Below are 17,166 nucleotides of genomic sequence, written 5' to 3' on the forward strand. Positions count from 1 at the left end.
AGAAATCAGGCTTTTTGCCTGTTGCAGGCTTTTCGTCTCCCATGTGCGATTCCTCTTTCGACCTAGTATGTATGGCGTTTTATATTTAACAGGTATAAATCATACAGCATGAGTCACGATGTATCCGCAAGTGCAATGCATCACCGTCGCATCAAGCGCACGATCGGATCCACCGAATAGAGTGCGCTGTTGTGTTTGTTCTCTGACTTTTGCCATACTACAGAACGCGACCTTGTTACAGAAAGCAATCAGGGGAGCTAATAGCAAGTCTCGATCTTGGCCTGCGAAGCTAAGAGAACACAGATGCTCATTGCGATCGCATTACGGTTAGATTGATGGCCACATGGTTTCATACTGAACACCTCGGAAATGGCATTGGAAATAAGTTTGCGATATCACTGACCACTGGAATTTCTCTGGTGTCCGAGTAGTCGCATGCGTGGTTTGTAAATCAAATTCCACTTTGATTATCCAGGGTTTGATTTCGAACCGTTTTACCAGATCAAGGGTCTTGAGGCGGATTCAAATATACATCTCCATTATACTCATTTTGGCGATAGAAACGCTGAACGGTGGTATATCTAGCACGAACGCTCTCATTATACACCACTAACCTTCCCCACTCACTCACACCCATCCCCTGAACATGACCTACGTCTCAAATGATCCCAGTTACTGGCCGCATATCAGTTTCAATATTTTTGTAAGCTATTGGACAGGTTTGTCGCATCAAGATGTCTGGATCCAACATTGACTTGCGGTTTTGCAGTTGCCGCCGGCGTCGTGGTGGTATACGATTGGGGTGAGCAGGACAATGTTCGAGAATCGCTGATGTTCTCATCATATTTCCAGTCTTAACACTCCCACAAGAGGTACGTCGATGTTATCGCCGGAGCAGCCATCTCACTAAGATGGGTGTCATAGATTGAACTCGTCTGGGTAAGTGACAAGAGTCCCGTATCAGAATCGGAAAACAAGAGCATGCAATGAATTCGCGACAGAGACAACGCTGGTCTCTCATGACCGTGCTGTATTTGACTGTTCGTACCTCATGTTATGCTTTATTGTGGTGGGCAACTTGTGCTGAATCCAAAATGTTCTAGATACGCTATATCGGAATACCGTATTCTCTGTATGTGTCGAGACCAACAACTTTGCACTGTTCTAATGGGTCCTCCATGACAACTAGTGCCAGTGTTCTGCGTATGTCTCATATGCGCTGTGCTCCATTTTTCTGACCGGCGAGACACAGGAACTATGCCATCGCTATCGCTATCACTGACAGATGCAGTAAGTATTCTGCAGCCATTTCATTCCCATCCAATCAATACGCTCATATGTAGGGGTGAGTGGGCTTCCAACCATTGAACTTGACTCAACATAATGACTCGATAGTTGTAAGTCGGAGTCTTTGATACTAGTGCGAGGGCGTTCACTCATTGCGAGTTTCAGGCACTATCACATACTACGCAACAAGTGGGACAAATGTGGCTTTGACTGCCATGTTAGGAGGTAAGTTGCCCAGGTGCAATACCTCTGTGATATGGACCTGACTGTCACACGATGCAAGTCATCATGATTGCTCGGTTGCATGCTATGTCTCAGGGATCTAGAACGATGCTTATCTTCCTTGTTATTATTTTCCTGGCTGTGAACATCGCCTGCGGAGTAATGACGGCAATAGCACTCAACGATGCTGGAGCAGGTAAACTCTACTTGTTGACTTGAAGAACACGGCTCATTGGACAAACACCAGAGGAGTTGATACTCTCTGGCACGTATATGTGCTATTATGGAATTGGTGGGGACGAGCAGCTTCTGTTTTCGATGACTTGGACGCTCAGCACTGTTTGGGAGGTTCTCGCACTGTGCCTTTCAGTCCGGGTTGCTGTGAAACACTTCCGTGAACTGCGACGACTCGGCCCATCGACAGGATCGACCATCGGGGACTGTTTCAGAGTGCTCATACAATCTCACGTTCTTTATTTTGCAAGGTGAGCTTGTAATGTGAACGCGCTTATATTTTTGTGCTCAAATTCCGCACATGTTAGCTTTCTTGGTGTCTCTTGCCTCCAGCTTGCTGTTCTCTCCCCAGAAATCTTGGTGCGCTAACCTCTTGCTGATATCTGTGTGCAACCACTGCTCATCAGTTCTATAGATTTCGAATTCTATTGGAGCTCAGATACTCCTTGGTACTCTTCAAATTTTATTGGTCGTGCAGATGTTTGTGCTGGGACCACGCCTCATCCTGAGCGTTCGAGAATACCACGCCAAACTCGTGGCATACCCTGACGCAGAAATTAACATGAATTCGATTGTTCTCCAGGAGCATGTACATGTATCAACTAGCAGTACTGTATAGAGAAATGCTTGCCGAGTGATCTGCAGGGAGGAGACATTTGGTGGAGGATCCGTTGTGGTATTTATCTAACATATGGTGTTTCGAAGTATATTTCAAAGGTCCAGGGAAACCTATTTATTGTTGTATCACTACTAGAACGAAGCACCCGCGCCCGGACTAAGTGGTAAGGTGAAATCATCCGGAATCACTAGCAACGAAACTGATCTATGATACGTTTCGATAGTATACTAGTAGTGCTTGTCCGTCGAACTTCACGCACAGGTCAATTACCGTCTGCCATGTCCGATGCGAGTGAGGTAACGAGAGAATGGTACAAGTGGGACTTCCGGAATGGCAGCTAATGCTTAGCACCAATTTTTCGGCAAACACCGGTAGCACACCCAAAGCTTACTTGTTTGATTGCCAGTGATTCATTGTGCCCAGTATCGTGTGTCTTCACCCTCCTGCCTCAAAGTAATCAGTTATTTCTCTGGACTATGGGCATAACCAGCAGTGCTTTACTGAACACAGCCGGTGATCAACGTACTTCAGCAAACAAGTCTCCGTGCGCCTGCAACCACAGTGAAATAGGCCCTGCCACTAGGTCACGCAGTCACCTATCCTATAACCACTCTATTTCCTCGCCCCCGACTGTGTATTCGGTGCGTCAATTGAGCTGTAGCCTGTGATTCGCTATTCGCTGTCACAAACTGTTTGTTTGCAAAGCACCGCGACCATTCTGTATTTATAACAACAACGCATCCCACGACCGTCAAAGCATTTTTGAACTTTGACCCTTCGACAAGCTATTTTTTACCATTGTTTCCGTTTCTTCGTCAATAGCAATTCGAAAGCCTTAATTTGTCGCCGTAATTAGTGTCGCCACAGGTAACTATATCATAGCTTTCATGTATTTAACACTCTATAGCACTGATCTGTTCCGACACAGGATGACCCTACACAGAAACGACGGACCCCTCTCACTCTTACAGCATGAATGTTTACTGAAACATGATGTCATCGATATGAGCCTGTACCATCAGAAATCGGCCTTCTGGCGTGTTGCACCTTTATGGTCTCCCGCGTGCAATTTCCCCCGATAGTGTCGTATAATTATTCAACATCTATCAATCATAAATCAGGAGGTATCTGGCAGTACAATACACCTACATCACCATGACATCAAGTGCGCTTTGTATCGAATTCGCTCTATCCTTACCGTCTCTTTGTTTCATCGTTTCGATAACATTATGATAGCCCAATGATTCAAGCGCACCAGGCGACGGATGAGGTGAGATATATTTGATCCACTCTGTCACAGTTTCTTGTCTAAGTTCCGCAGAATGACCCTTGTTCCATAAGAGTACTCGGAGGGCTGTTACGCCTCGATCCAGCGATGCCGAAGAGTGTGTAAATACACGTTTCACGCATATCACACTTTGACCTGTGTTAGATCGATGACCACATGATCTCATAGGGAACTTCTTTATTTTTGCAACCTTGCAGCAAAAAATCGCGTTCCAAATAAGTTGCTGACATCTCCGACGACTGGAACTTTCCTAGTATCCAAGTAATCCCGTGCGTAATACTATTTTGATTTCCGAGGGTTTCTTTTTGATTAATTTCGCACCGTTTCACCCAATCAAAGGTCTTGAGGCTGGATGAAATATCCATCTCGATCATGCTGATTTTGGTAATACGAGCGCCGAACGGTGGTATATCTAGCACGAACGCTGTAGTCATACACCACTAACCTTCCCTCACTCACACCCATCCCTCGAACATGACTTACGTCTCAAATGATCCCAGTTACTGGCCGACAATCAGTTTCAACATTTTTTCCAGCTATTGGAACGGCTAGTCGCATCATGATGTTTTAGATCTAACATTGACGTGTAGTTTCGCAGTTGCCGCAGGCGTCGTGGTGGTATACGATTGGGGTGAGCAGGACAGCGTTCGAAAATCACTGATGTTCTTATGATATTTCCAGTCTTAACACTCGGGCAAGAGGTATGTCGATGTCATCGCAGCAGCCAACTCGCTAAGAATAGCGCCATAGATTGAACTCGTCTGGGTGAGTGACAAGAGTCATGTATTACAAGAAAACAAGAGCATACGATAAATTCACGACAGAGACAACGCTGGTCTCTCATGACCGTGCTGTATTTGATTGTTCGTACCTCACGTTGTGCTTTAGCGTGGGGGGCAACTTGTGCTGAATCGAAAATGTTCTAGATACGCTATATTGGAATACCGTATTCTGTGTATGTGTCGAGATCAACAACTTTGCAGTGTGCTAATAGCTCATCTCTGACAATTAGTGTCTATCTTCTGGGTATTGTCTCATATGCGCTGTGTTCCATTTTTCTGACCGGCAGGACACAGAAGTTATGCCATGGGTATCGCTGACAGATGCAGTGAGTATTCTGCAACCATCTCATTTCTATCCAATCAATACGCTCATATGTAGGGGTGAGTGAGATTCCAAGCATTGAACTTGGCTCAACATAACGGCTCAATAGGTGTAGGTCGGAGTCTTTGATTCTAGTGCGAGGGCGCTCACTAATTGGGAGTTTCAGGCACTATCACGTACTATGCACTGAATGGCACAAATGTGGTCTTGACTGCCATGTTGGGCGGTAAGTTACCCAGTGCAATACCTCTGTGATATTGACATGACTGACACACGATGCAAGTGATCATGATTGCTCGGTTGCATGCCATGTATCAGGGATCTAGAACGATTCTTATGTTCCTTGTTATTATCTTCCTGGCTGTAAACATCGCCTGCGGAGTGATCACAGTAATAGCACTCAACGATATTGTACTGGGTGAGCTTTGCTTGGTCACTTGAAGAACATGGCTCATTGGACAAACACCAGAGGAGTTCATACTTTCTGGCACATATGTGTGCGGTTATGCACCAGGATATGATGGGGACGAGCGACTTCTGTTTTCAATGGTTTCTATTCTCAACACTGTTTGGGAAGTCCTCGTGCTGTGTCTTTCAGTCTGGGTTGCTGTAAAACACTTCCGTGAGCTGCGACGACTCGGCCCATCAACAGGATCGACCATTGGGGACTGTTTCAGAGTGCTAATACAATCTCACGTTCTTTATTTTGCAAGGTGAACTTGTAATGTGAATGCGGTTATATTTTTCTGCTAAAGTTCCACACATGTTAGCTTTGTCGGCGTCTCTTGCCTCCAGCTTGCTGTTCTCTCTCCAGAAATTTGGGTGCGCTGACCTATTGCTGACATCTGTGTGCAACCACTGCTCATCATTTCTGTAGAGTTCAAATTCTATTGTAACTCTGATACTCGGAGGTGCTCTTCAAATTTTATCGGTCGTGCAGATGTTTGTGCTAGGACCACGCCTCATCTTGGGCGTTCGAGAATACCACGCCAAACTCGTGGCATACTCCGACGCAGAAACTAGCATGAATTCGATCGTTTTCCAGGAGCATGTACATGTATCAACTAGCAGTACTGTGTAGAGAAATGCTTGTCGAGCGGTCTGCAGGGAGGAAAAATTTGGTGCAGGGTCCGTCGTGGTATTTATTTAACATATGGTGTTTCGAAGTATGTTTGAAAAGGTCTAGGCAAATCTATTTATTGTTGTATCACTACTGGAACGAGATGCCCGTCCTTGAACCGAGTGGTAATGTGGAACGACTAGCAACCAAACTGATCCTTGATGACTGATCAACCAGAATCAGTAAAAGTGCCTTGACAGCTGATTCTGCGCGTTGGTGTTCCACTGTCCGGACATATAGATGCTGCGAATCGTGAATACAGATGGCTGATAACTCATTAGTACTCAAATCCTCCATCCGATGGGCGACAGAGAATGAAATGAATGTACACTCATGGCTCGACTGTACGTCTCTCTCGCGAATGAGCATGACAAGGATATCGGATCTGCTGAGTGATGAGTGGAGAAGAAGAAAATTTCAGAAGGCCTGAAGCGTACCTATCAAACTACTGATGAGGCATCGACTGCGATATTCTGTTGGAGCCCTCGCTAAGCACGACTATCAGAGTCAAGCACCGAACGAGATACAGACCATGCATACACACACCCGTTGACATGGATCACAGTCCTAGGGCTCACTTGAAAGAAGTATCTGATAGAGTGTGAATAACGGGAAAATTCGAAGATACTTTGCAGGAAGGTTGAAGGGTAGCGTGATGTCTCGCACGTAAGCTGTTGCAGCGACCAATAAGGGTGGGTGCCGGTGACGGGTGATATATTTATATATTGCACGCAGGATTTCCGGAGAGCGGCTATTCCTGCAGGTACTATCGATACAGACGCGGGGTGCGTCGATGGCGGGATTAGGATACGTGTTTGATTATGGACAACCGGCGTGATGGTTAAAGCTTAAGCCCCGCACCAAATAGAACCACGAATGGATGCCGGGCTAGATAAGGCATGTAGGATGATACGAATCCTGGAAGACGCACATTAGGACGACGACACGAACGACAACGAAAGCATGTCATCGGGAATCAGATCGCCGATTTTTGTTAGTATTCTTATTTATCTAGATTGAGGGAATTGATGAGTTAAAACCTTGTTAGAACCCACATGTCTCCGGTCCAAGGTGTGCCTAGTTGGGAGGCCTTAGAGTGGCTGACCTCCTCGCTGATGGCCCTTCTCCGCGAGGTCTACCTTCGATAGCATTTATGAGCCGAGCTGTTTCTGCGAAATGAGTGTAGGATCGCGGATATGAGCGGAATGGACCTAAGACTTTTGAAGGTCAATTTTACATAATCAACCTACAAACTCACTTTAGCTTACACAGATAGTTCATGAAGGTTTCCGTCGACCAATGGCTACGAGAGATGTCGAGCAACGACTAGAGTGACTACGACAATCTGAATGTTGAAGATACATTGATCGCAATCGCTCTGGAGTGCGTCCCACCCAGCGACTCCCCAGCATGCCGCCCAAACCGTTCATGCAGGATCGCCGAGACCCATCCTACCATCCATCTGGGCTGCAGAAAAGTAGTAACGAATCGTGCGTGAAGAGTGGATGTAGGATGTAGGATGTAGGATGTAGGATGTAAGATCGGCGAGTCATGGGATCGTCTGATATCCAGATCAGTTGAATGTTGCTACTGGCATGAACCCACACATCGCTGAAATATATCAATGATGATTGTCTGTGTGAAGTAAAAACGATGACGAGCCAAGAACTGACCATTTAGCGAGTGATTTGAACACCCAGATGACCGATGACACCATGACGTTGAAGTACTCAGACAGCTAGATAGTTGCGTCGAGGGGCGAGCACACAAGGCTGAGCGCTGAGCGTTGAGTCCCGGACGAAAGCCAATGGACAACAAGCGGGCTTGAGTCGGGGGGGAGGTCGTCAGTGACTGGGATGAGCTCGTTAAATAAAGGGACGGGATCGCTACGAGATGGGAAATATCGTAAAATGCTTATCTGGACCAGGCATGTGGAACGCAATGTAAAAGTTCCATGAACCAGAGAAGAAGTTCGTCTGTTCGCGCGCGATAAGGCATGGATGATGCAAATCCTGGAAGACGCACTTTAGGACGACGTATGTCATCGGGAATTAGATCGCCGATTTTGTTATTCCGTTTTTTATTTATCCGAATTGAGCGAATTGAGCACCTAACTAAGGTGGTGCGCCGCTTCAGAATGGAGTGAACTGCATGGGGAAGAACTTTGATTGGAAGAGATGTTTTGCCTCGGCAAACGCCGAAGGTAGCGCCGCGGGCTTTGATTAAACTTTAGACAAACTCCAACATTTGGCTGCAAACTCATGGAGACCCCACCTCTTGTGTATTATGGTTGGTGCGTGAATACAAACACTTGACGATATTATTCAGTCATTGCGAGCCTTGAGCTTCATTTATCGCCGTGCTTTGGTGTTGCCACAGGTAAGTGATGGACCTACCCTGGAATTCCGGAGCCAAGACAGCCACTGCAACAGTCGAGCGTCTCGAATGACAGAATATCAACATCAAAAACCCATGGGAAACACCTGACAATATCTGTGCATTTGAAGCGCTCGGAGAACCACAAGCGGATATACGGTGCAGGAACATTTGTATGGCAAGTCTTCCTGGTCATGGCGGTTGCATCATCCAGGCTGAGTATTTTCATGCGAAGATAGAGGATGTGATGGTTACCGTGTGCTTCATCATGTGAAGATGTGGTGCTATCTGCATGTCGTGACATGTGACTGTTTCGGATTTGTATCTTTAGCACCTGTGAAGGTGGAATAAGGATTCTGTTACAAGTAACATCGGTCACGTGGCCCCCCTATCATTTTCCCTTCATCCTCGCCCTCACCATCTACCGCCTCGTCCTCCTTTACCGACTTTCCGTTGACCGAATCCTCGGGACCGTTCCCGTCCCTCGCATCGCCCGCCTCTATGCACGTGCATGCACATTCCTCCACTGATTCGACCACCAATGTGGTCCCGCACCTATGACTCGGACTGACTCGTGCCACCAACATGGCTTTCCTCTTTCTGTTCCTTCTGACTGCGGATTCCCGCACGTTGTATTCTTACCGTTGGTCCGTTCCAACGTTTCTCGGTCTCATTCCACGTTCGACCACCCATCACTAATCCGGCTCTGTTGCCAATGCACCTATACCATTCTCGTTTCCCCTTTACCCTTACCTACTGTGCGGTAGCCTTGCCCTTAACCCTCTCCACTTAGTATAAGTAGTCGGTTACCCTGTACTAGATTCTCTAACTTGAATCTACTCAATCTTCCCTGGAACATACTTCCCTCTGAACGCCCCTTTGGCTTCAGTCTCTAGTATCTTTTCTTAGTTGCTCATCGCAACTAAGTCTACCTCGATCGACCTCATCGTACGGACAAGACAGTCCTTACCTTGAGCGACTTCACAGACATCCGTCTACGAAGTTATGTGACACACGCGTACTGTGATCGCTGCCGACTCGTCGTCGCCAGTCTCACTTGCTATACCGGATCCTTCCGGTTATGTCACGAACGTTAGCGGACGACGCCCCTCTTAGGGCTCCGCCTAACAGATCTATTTGAGTGCATAACAAAAGATTCAAGTTTCACCTTGAAGCCCCGCCATCCGCGCGGCCCCCCATTGATTAACAGACACCACGACTACTTGGATCAGGAAGTACCCTTGGGAACGCGACCCCAACACTCCTGACTCCGAAACCGAAGAATCAGAAGCAGACCACACGTCCTCTGACGAGTTTCCCGACGAATCACCATATGGCAACCTCAACTCGAACCCCAGAACAAGAATGTCTGGAGGCACCACCCAACCGATGACTACGACCAAGCCTGAGATTAAGGCTGGTTCACCTCAGAATTTCGAAGGGAGCATCGACGATGCTGCAAGATGGCTCTACTCTGTAGAGACATACTTCCTCATCAACCCGACGATCTACAACACCGACCAAGTCAAGGTCGCTGTTGCCCTCCAATATATGACTGGAGGAGATGCACGCATCTGGGCGGACAACTTTTACCAAGAAGCCTTTTCCAAGACGCCGACGGACTTCGGCACCTTCAAGGACTTCAAAACCCAGTTCAACGCCTCCTTCCAGGCCATCGACCGACAAACCGAGGCTATGACCAAGATCCAATGCCTTGTACAGACTGGGGACGTCACGCTGTTACGACAAACGGTCGTGTGCGACTAGGATGATCTAAACAGCGACAACCACGACAGTGGTACCGAGTGCTGAGAGTCGTCGGCCTTTACAGACAAGCAAAGGTTGCGTACTCGAACGTAGCTCGTGGTGGTTAACGAGGGGTTACGCTGAGATGATAGCGGGTTTACAGACAGTGAGAGGCATCACTGAAGGTACGAGTCGATGTCGAGCAAGTAGCTTTAGCGGGACAAGGAGTTCAAGGGTAAACCTAGTAAGATTAAAGTAAGGAACGTCTACTGTTAATCTTCGACCTTATATAAGGCTACTCTTCGTATCTAAGCTCAGCCTACAGCTGGGTTCTAATCTGCTTATCTACATGAGTCAGAGATAGCGTCCATGAGGCGGGCTTCTATCATAGATAGGATCCATGAGGCATCCTTCTATCAGTACATGAGGCAGCACGAGGCTTGCCTTCTATCTTGATAACATAAATAGGTCTTCTAGACCTATGTCATCATGTGTCGTCACGTGCGGTCCAGACCGCTTATCGTCTATCATCATCTATCATCATCTATCGTCATAGAGCTGGTGAGACTCCGGTATCATCTATAGCCGTGCGGTGGCAGAGGGCTGTTCTGCTGGCAGGGGACTCATGCCATGTTACTGTAACACATGCCCTACATCGCAGCCTTCAAAACCTACGCCGTCACTGCCAGTATCAAGCAGGACATCACGCTCATCCATTTCTTTGAGCGAGGTTTAAAGGCTGGCCTTCGCACCGCTATCTACGCGAAGGAGACCGTCCCCACCACCATCGATAAGTGGTACTCTGCGGCCACACAGCTTGAGTCCAACTACAAGCGTGGCAAGGCAGTCACTGCCAACAATCGACCACTGCGTCCCACGGGTAACCAGCATGTCCCTAGGCCTCAGGTTCAGCACCGTGATCCTAACGCCATGGACGTGGATCGCACCCTCACACCGAAGGAGAAGCAAGACTGCTTCGACCAAGGCCTTTGCTTCAAATGTCAGAAGAAAGGCCACCAAGCGAACGACTCCCGGTTCCACCCGAAGGTGTGCCGAGGAGACAAGAACGACGAAGAAGACACTGGCAAGAAGCCAAGCAAGTCTGGCGTCCGCCAGCTTGACGAGTCTTCTGACGAGGAAGACCTAGAGGTCAACCAAGTCGGAAAGAAGGATTTTTGAAGCGAGGAATTGTCGAACGGTCAATTTCCTCTATCTGCGCATTGTATACTAAAGCTGTTGGGAAATCCAACAAGTTTTGTGTCCCGGTGACACTATTCTCTTCTTGCAGTGCCAAAACCGTTCCAACAACCGCGATCATCGACTCCGGGGCAGGTGGGACTTTCATTAGCTATGACTTCATCAAGCAAAATGGGATCCGAACCCACCTACTCAAGAAACCCTTCTGAATCACTACGGTGGATGGGAGCCAGTCCTCGGCAGGGCAGGTCACCCACTACTGCATGCTATTCATTCGTCTCGACAAGAGACTTATGTATGGGAAGTTCAACGTAACGAAACTTTCCAAGCATGACAATCTACTTTTTGGAAAACCTTGGCTTAGCGCCATGACTCCCGAAATCGACTGGAAGGCGAACACGATCTCCCTGCCTGCGACCAAGCAGTCAAAGGAGGTGGAGAAGGCTCTCAATGCGTCCCGCAAAGAGAGTGGAGCCCGGCCCTACCTCTTCCGAGGGGAGAAAGCTGTACTCGAAGAACTCGATGAGGAGGATTTTACTCCCCTCAAACGACTCCCCGAAGGCACCCAACATTGTCTCGAGGAAATCAAGAAGCACAAGAAACGCGCCAAGAAGAAACCGGCACCACGAACGGAGCCTTTCGAAGATATCAACTTCGACACCATGGACGACGTCTGGGTCGGACAGACCCAACCAGCAGATGAAGTTAAGGATGTTTCCACCTACCCTCTCGCTGACGACGAAATTTTAGTGGAATATGCTCCCGACGGAACCTCCGTCCGGATCATCGAGAACGTCATGTTTGACTTCCCCCTCACCCTCGACAGAACCTCCAAGAAAGAGGTCTGAAAAGCCCTGCGAAAACAGGCAAAACCCCTCCGAAACCTGTGGATCCTCGCTAGCCAGCAGGAATACACAAAGACCTCCAACAAGGCTCAAGAATTCGCCATGGAGGACGCGCAAGAAAAGAAGAAGAAATCATTCGAAGAACTGGTACCTTCCGATCTGCATGATTTCGCTGACATCTTTGCGAAAGATGGTCTCAACAAGCTCCCTCCCTCACGACCGGGGGTTGACCATAGGATCGAAATGAAGGAAGGCTTCATTCTGAAGTCTTCCAGAGCATACCCGCTCTCCCCGAAGGAAACCAACGCAGTCAAAGCCTTTCTAGATGAACATCTCGCCAAAGACTTCATCCAGCCCTCGAAGTCTCCTCAAGCTGCTGGATTCTTCTTTGTCGGCAAGAAAGACGGGTCTCTGCGACCATGTCAAGACTATCGGTACATCAATGAATGGACGATCAAAAACGCATACCCACTCCCTTTGATCCCACCCTTGCTTGCGAAACTCAACAAGGCTCAGTGGTTCACAAAGGTTGACGTATGCTCAGGATACAACAATATCCTGATACACCCTGACAACAGGTGGAAAGCCGTGTTCTCCACCTCATATGGGCTCTTCAAGCCCAAGGTAATGTTCTTTGGACTGTGCAACTCTCCCGCGACTTTCCAAGCTTACATGAACCAGACTTTTGCAGAAGAACTGAACAAAGGATGGCTAATCGTCTATATGGACGATATCCTAATCTTTTCAGATAACCTCGACGAACACCGACAACGGACACGTCGTGTGTTGGACAAACTCCACAAGGAGTCCCTCTTCCTCAAACCTGAGAAATGCACCTTCGACTCCCAAGAAGTTGAATATCTCGGTATGATCATCTGACCAGGACAGGTCGCCATGGACCCCGCCAAACTGAAAGGCATCAGCGAATGGCAGCAACCCTCATCTGTCAAGGATGTACGATCCTTCCTTGGGTTCTGTAATTTCTACCGGCACTTCATCCCCCACTACTCCAACATTGCACGACCTCTTCTAGACCTCACCAAGAAAGAAGTCCCCTTCGCATGGTCAGACTCGACCGAAGCGTCCTTCCAGCATCTGAAGACGCTGTTTACCATGGAACCGGTTCTGCGGAACCCCGACTCTTCGCGTCAGTTGCGCTTGCAACTGATGCGTCCCTCTTTGCGACCGGAGCAGTATTGCTCCAGACGGATAGCAATGGGGATTACCACCCCTGTGGCTACCTTTCCCAGTCTCTGAACACGGCGGAACGCAACTACGAGATCTATGATCGGGAACTCCTCGCCATCATTCATGCCCTCCAAGCCTGGAGGCACTTCCTGGAAGGGAACACCCACCCGGTCATTGTGTTCACAGATCACAAGAACCTGATCTACTTCCGCTCTGCTCAGCGACTCACCCGCCGACAGGCCCAGTGGCACCTCACGCTCACCAATTTCGACCTAGAACTACATCATGTTCCCGGTACGAAACTCGCTGCACCAGACGCCTTGTCCCATCGGCCAGACCATGACCAGTCTGGCCATGATAACGAAGATTGTGTCCTCCTTCCGGACACCCTCTTTACCCGTCTCATCGACACCGAGCTCGCTGACGAATTTCAGTGGCTCTCGGACGACCCCTCCGACCAGACTGTGAAAACAGCTCTGGATGCTCTCTCCGGGGTGTGCGCACCCCCCATGAAATCTGCACTCTCCGACTGGAGGTTCACCGACGGTGTCCTCTTCTACAAGGACTGTGCTTATGTCCCACCCGACCTTCGACATTGTGTGCTCGCGCTGCACCACGATCACCCTACCGCGGGTCACCCCGGCCGTTCTGTTACTGAATGGAACGTCAAGAAAACCTACTGGTGGCCTGGAATGGGCTCCTTTATCCGAAAATACGTGGAAGGCTGCGCCATGTGCCAGCAAATGAAGGTTAACACCCACCCGACAACCCCCCCCTTGACCCCCATACCCTTGACTTCCCTCCGGCCCTTCTCTCAGGTCTCTGTCGACCTGATTACTGACCTCCCGGAGAGCGCCGGCTACGATTCTGTCATGGTTGTGGTAGACCATGGGCTTACGAAGGGGGTAATTCTCTGCCCTTGCAGAAAAACCATCACTGCTGAAGGCGTAGCTGAACTTTTCTTCAAGAAAGTGTTCATGCGCTTCGGACTCTACAACAAAATCATCTCGGACCGAGGCCCCCAATTCGCCTCGAAGCTAGCAAGAGAGCTAGGACGACTCCTCGACTACCAAGTCGCACTTTCCACCGCCTACCACCCTCAGACGGATGGCCAGACTGAACGGCTCAACCAGGAGCTAGAAACCTACCTCCGGATCTACTGCCGGACGACTCCCTCTGAATGGGCGAAGCACTTACCCATGGCCGAGTTTGTCCACAACTCCCGAAGGCACTCTGCCAGGAACGCCTCCCCTTTCTTCCTGATGATGGGATACGAGCCACGAGGCATCCCCCATCTCTTCCCCGACTCTACCTTACCAACCGCCGAAGAACGTGTCAAATCCCTCGCCAAGATCCGCGAGGAAGCCCTCGCATGCCACAGCCTTGCACAGCAGCGCATGGCTGATCGTTCCTTTGGCCAGCATTACAAGCCATGGAACGTTGGTGATAAGGTTTGGCTATCTGCCATGAATCTGATCACTGGGTTCCCTTCTCGGAAACTCACCCCGAAACGCTACAGACCCTTCCCAATCCAGAAGGTCCTCTCCCCCATCACGTTCCAGCTCAAGTTGCCTGACAGCTGGCGTATCCACCCCACGTTCCATGCCTCGGAACTTTCCTCCTATCAGGAGACGGACATGCATGGCCCGAATTTCACCGCACCTCCCCCTGACCTGATCGATGGGGAGGAACACTACGAAGTGGAAGCTATCCTCCAACACAAGGGTACCAGTGCGCACCGCCGATACCTTGTGTCTTGGGTAGGCTACCCACCCTCCGAACGAACGTGGCTCCCCGAAAGAGAGTTGAAGTCCGCAGCGGAGCTGCTGAAGGCGTATAAGAAGCGACTCAAGATCGCTTCAATCGCCATCAACTGTTGATCTGCTACCACCATAGCTCCTCTACAAGAACGACACCGCAACCATAGAACCAAACGATTCCACACCAGAGCTCACTACTCCACCTCCCCTCATGACAAACCCTTGCCTCAGACCCCCAAATATTTCCATCGACAACAGATCCGGAACCAACACCGTTCCACCAAACCTCTCGACAAGCACCGACCAGTCACCCAAGAATTTACCTACGCCAACACTCAAGGAAAGCCCCTCAAATATGTCGGCTTCAGCATCGTCGCTTTCCTCTCCCCTTTCCGCTTCCTCTCCTGCATCTGTATACGACCCGACCCAGACGCCCCGACAACCGCCTCGCCTTGAAAGGCCCGCCTACACCCCATACCGACGACCCTCCTTGCGCTCTGTCCGAGAAGACAGGACGCGTGCCTACTGGGAAGCAGTAATCTGTGACCCTCAGTTTGCCCTGCGCATCGACAACTACCTCGCATGCACCAACGATGATGTCACCTACAACATCATCAACGCTTTTCGAAGTGCGGATGCACTTACTGGCGATATCGCCAGGATCGACCTTCAGAGGGATACCACCCTCTCCACCATCTCTACCCGCTACAACCAGGGTAAAATCAAGCAGGCATTACTAAACCTGCTCGAACTTAGGAACTTCCAGTCTGTTGTACTGGCCATCGAGGAGGAGCGGGCATTCAATCCCCCTCCCGACCCTCTCACCGTCGTCGAGCGTGCTGTCAGTGACAGAGCTCCGACCCCCTTCCACCCGCAACCAGACGTCGAACCCGACGATGAACACGTCCCCAACGTCACCCAGCTGACAAACCCAGACATCGACCGCCTCTACGAGGAATACGAATGTGAGCGCTATGCGCCGCGTAACCCCACCCCTGAGGCAGACACTATTGTCTTCCTCGAAGTACACGACTCCCCTGTCACCATCCCCAAAGCAGACGAATCTCACCCTGCTCCCACCATCGCCCCCAACGACTTCGTGCCCACTCGGGACGTACCCCCTTTGACCATTGGTTCTCTGGTCGAGAACCCAAACCCCCTTCCTACCCCACGCTGTTGTGGACGACGCGCACGTGTACAATCCGTGCTCGCCCTCGGACTCCCCCTCTCCCATGCGCACCGCCCACGCACCCAGAACTTTACAAGGCACTACACCTGTGAAGACGCTCAGGGCGACGCTCTGAACCGTGCCCGCATTGAGGCCACCGAGACCACCCAGATCTACCGTTCCAACGTGATCTGCCGCCAATGCCGTGTATACGGTCATAAACAGAAGCACTGCGCTCAGTACTTCTGCCGCATCTGTGGGCAATTCGCCCCAAAACACCTCACCCCCTTCTGTTCATAACTCAATGGACGGAAACTACTGCGCCGGGGACCCTCCTCAGACAGATTCTATTCTGATATGCACAAGCTTGAAGCAGCGTATGATCATGAAGCTGCCCGCGTCGAACAAGAACGCGAGGAGAACGCACTTGAGGCCGCCGAATGGCTTGCCGACCTCGACTTCGACCCCAGCTGGTACGACAACCAGGATGATTAAAGCTCGTTGAGCTTGAGCCTTGAAACAGGGGTAATGTTACAAGTAACATCGGTCACGTGGCCCCCCTATCATTTTCCCTTCATCCTCGCCCTCACCATCTACCGCCTCGTCCTCCTTTACCGACTTTCCGTTGACCGAATCCTCGGGACCGTTCCCGTCCCTCGCATCGCCCGCCTCTATGCACGTGCATGCACATTCCTCCACTGATTCGACCACCAATGTGGTCCCGCACCTATGACTCGGACTGACTCGTGCCACCAACATGGCTTTCCTCTTTCTGTTCCTTCTGACTGCGGATTCCTGCACGTTGTATTCTTACCGTTGGTCCATTCCAACGTTTCTCGGTCTCATTCCACGTTCGACCACCCATCACTAATCCGGCTCTGTTGCCAACGCACCTATACCATTCTCGTTTCCCCTTTACCCTTACCTACTGTGCGGTAGCCTTGCCCTTAACCCTCTCCACTTAGTATAAGTAGTCGGTTACCCTGTACTAGATTCTCTAACTTGAATCTAC

At 49.7% G+C, this 17,166-nt stretch overlaps 3 protein-coding genes across 3 annotated transcripts; all 3 read left to right on the forward strand.

The window, feature by feature from the left end:
* Window positions 1-523: 523 nt before the first annotated feature.
* F5147DRAFT_274543 (uncharacterized protein) lies at window positions 524-2,487 on the forward strand. The gene is made up of 12 exons (XM_041428980.1): window positions 524-719; window positions 770-802; window positions 853-872; window positions 925-939; window positions 1,002-1,040; window positions 1,104-1,132; window positions 1,190-1,203; window positions 1,253-1,294; window positions 1,453-1,512; window positions 1,571-1,705; window positions 1,757-2,103; window positions 2,159-2,487. The coding sequence occupies exons 1-11, from the start codon at window positions 647-649 to the stop codon at window positions 1,996-1,998; spliced, it is 702 nt and encodes a 233-aa protein (XP_041290592.1). The 5' UTR covers window positions 524-646; the 3' UTR covers window positions 1,999-2,103; window positions 2,159-2,487.
* A 1,414-nt stretch (window positions 2,488-3,901) lies between these two features.
* Window positions 3,902-4,866, forward strand: F5147DRAFT_274531 (uncharacterized protein). The gene is made up of 9 exons (XM_041428979.1): window positions 3,902-3,919; window positions 3,990-4,197; window positions 4,249-4,281; window positions 4,332-4,351; window positions 4,401-4,415; window positions 4,475-4,513; window positions 4,577-4,676; window positions 4,727-4,758; window positions 4,812-4,866. Exons 2-9 carry the CDS (start codon window positions 4,125-4,127, stop codon window positions 4,815-4,817), a joined length of 318 nt encoding a protein of 105 aa, XP_041290593.1. The 5' UTR covers window positions 3,902-3,919; window positions 3,990-4,124; the 3' UTR covers window positions 4,818-4,866.
* Window positions 4,867-4,970: 104 nt separating this feature from the next.
* F5147DRAFT_775818 (uncharacterized protein) lies at window positions 4,971-5,835 on the forward strand (the record flags this gene model as incomplete). The annotated part of the gene is made up of 5 exons (XM_041441776.1): window positions 4,971-4,980; window positions 5,038-5,172; window positions 5,224-5,467; window positions 5,525-5,576; window positions 5,632-5,835. 5 exons carry the CDS (start codon window positions 4,971-4,973, stop codon window positions 5,833-5,835), a joined length of 645 nt encoding a protein of 214 aa, XP_041290594.1.
* Between the last annotated feature and the right edge of the window lie 11,331 nt (window positions 5,836-17,166).

This window comes from Suillus discolor (assembly GCF_016758755.1).
Source record: "Suillus discolor strain FC423 chromosome Unknown F5147scaffold_43, whole genome shotgun sequence".
NCBI lineage: Eukaryota > Fungi > Basidiomycota > Agaricomycetes > Boletales > Suillaceae > Suillus > Suillus discolor.

What these genes read in the sequence shown, in the direction of transcription:
- F5147DRAFT_274543 (XM_041428980.1), top strand. Translation starts at nt 647, where the DNA reads ATGACCTACGTCTCAAATGATCCCAGTTACTGGCCGCATATCAGTTTC. An exon ending in CGTGGTGGTATACGATTGGG is followed by an intron (nt 803 to 852) that starts GTGAGCAGGACA and finishes TCATATTTCCAG; the next exon opens with TCTTAACACTCCCACAAGAG. An exon ending in ACTCAACGATGCTGGAGCAG is followed by an intron (nt 1,706 to 1,756) that starts GTAAACTCTACT and finishes GACAAACACCAG; the next exon opens with AGGAGTTGATACTCTCTGGC.
- F5147DRAFT_274531 (XM_041428979.1), top strand. Translation starts at nt 4,125, where the DNA reads ATGACTTACGTCTCAAATGATCCCAGTTACTGGCCGACAATCAGTTTC. An exon ending in TGACCGTGCTGTATTTGATT is followed by an intron (nt 4,514 to 4,576) that starts GTTCGTACCTCA and finishes AAAATGTTCTAG; the next exon opens with ATACGCTATATTGGAATACC. An exon ending in AATTAGTGTCTATCTTCTGG is followed by an intron (nt 4,677 to 4,726) that starts GTATTGTCTCAT and finishes GGCAGGACACAG; the next exon opens with AAGTTATGCCATGGGTATCG.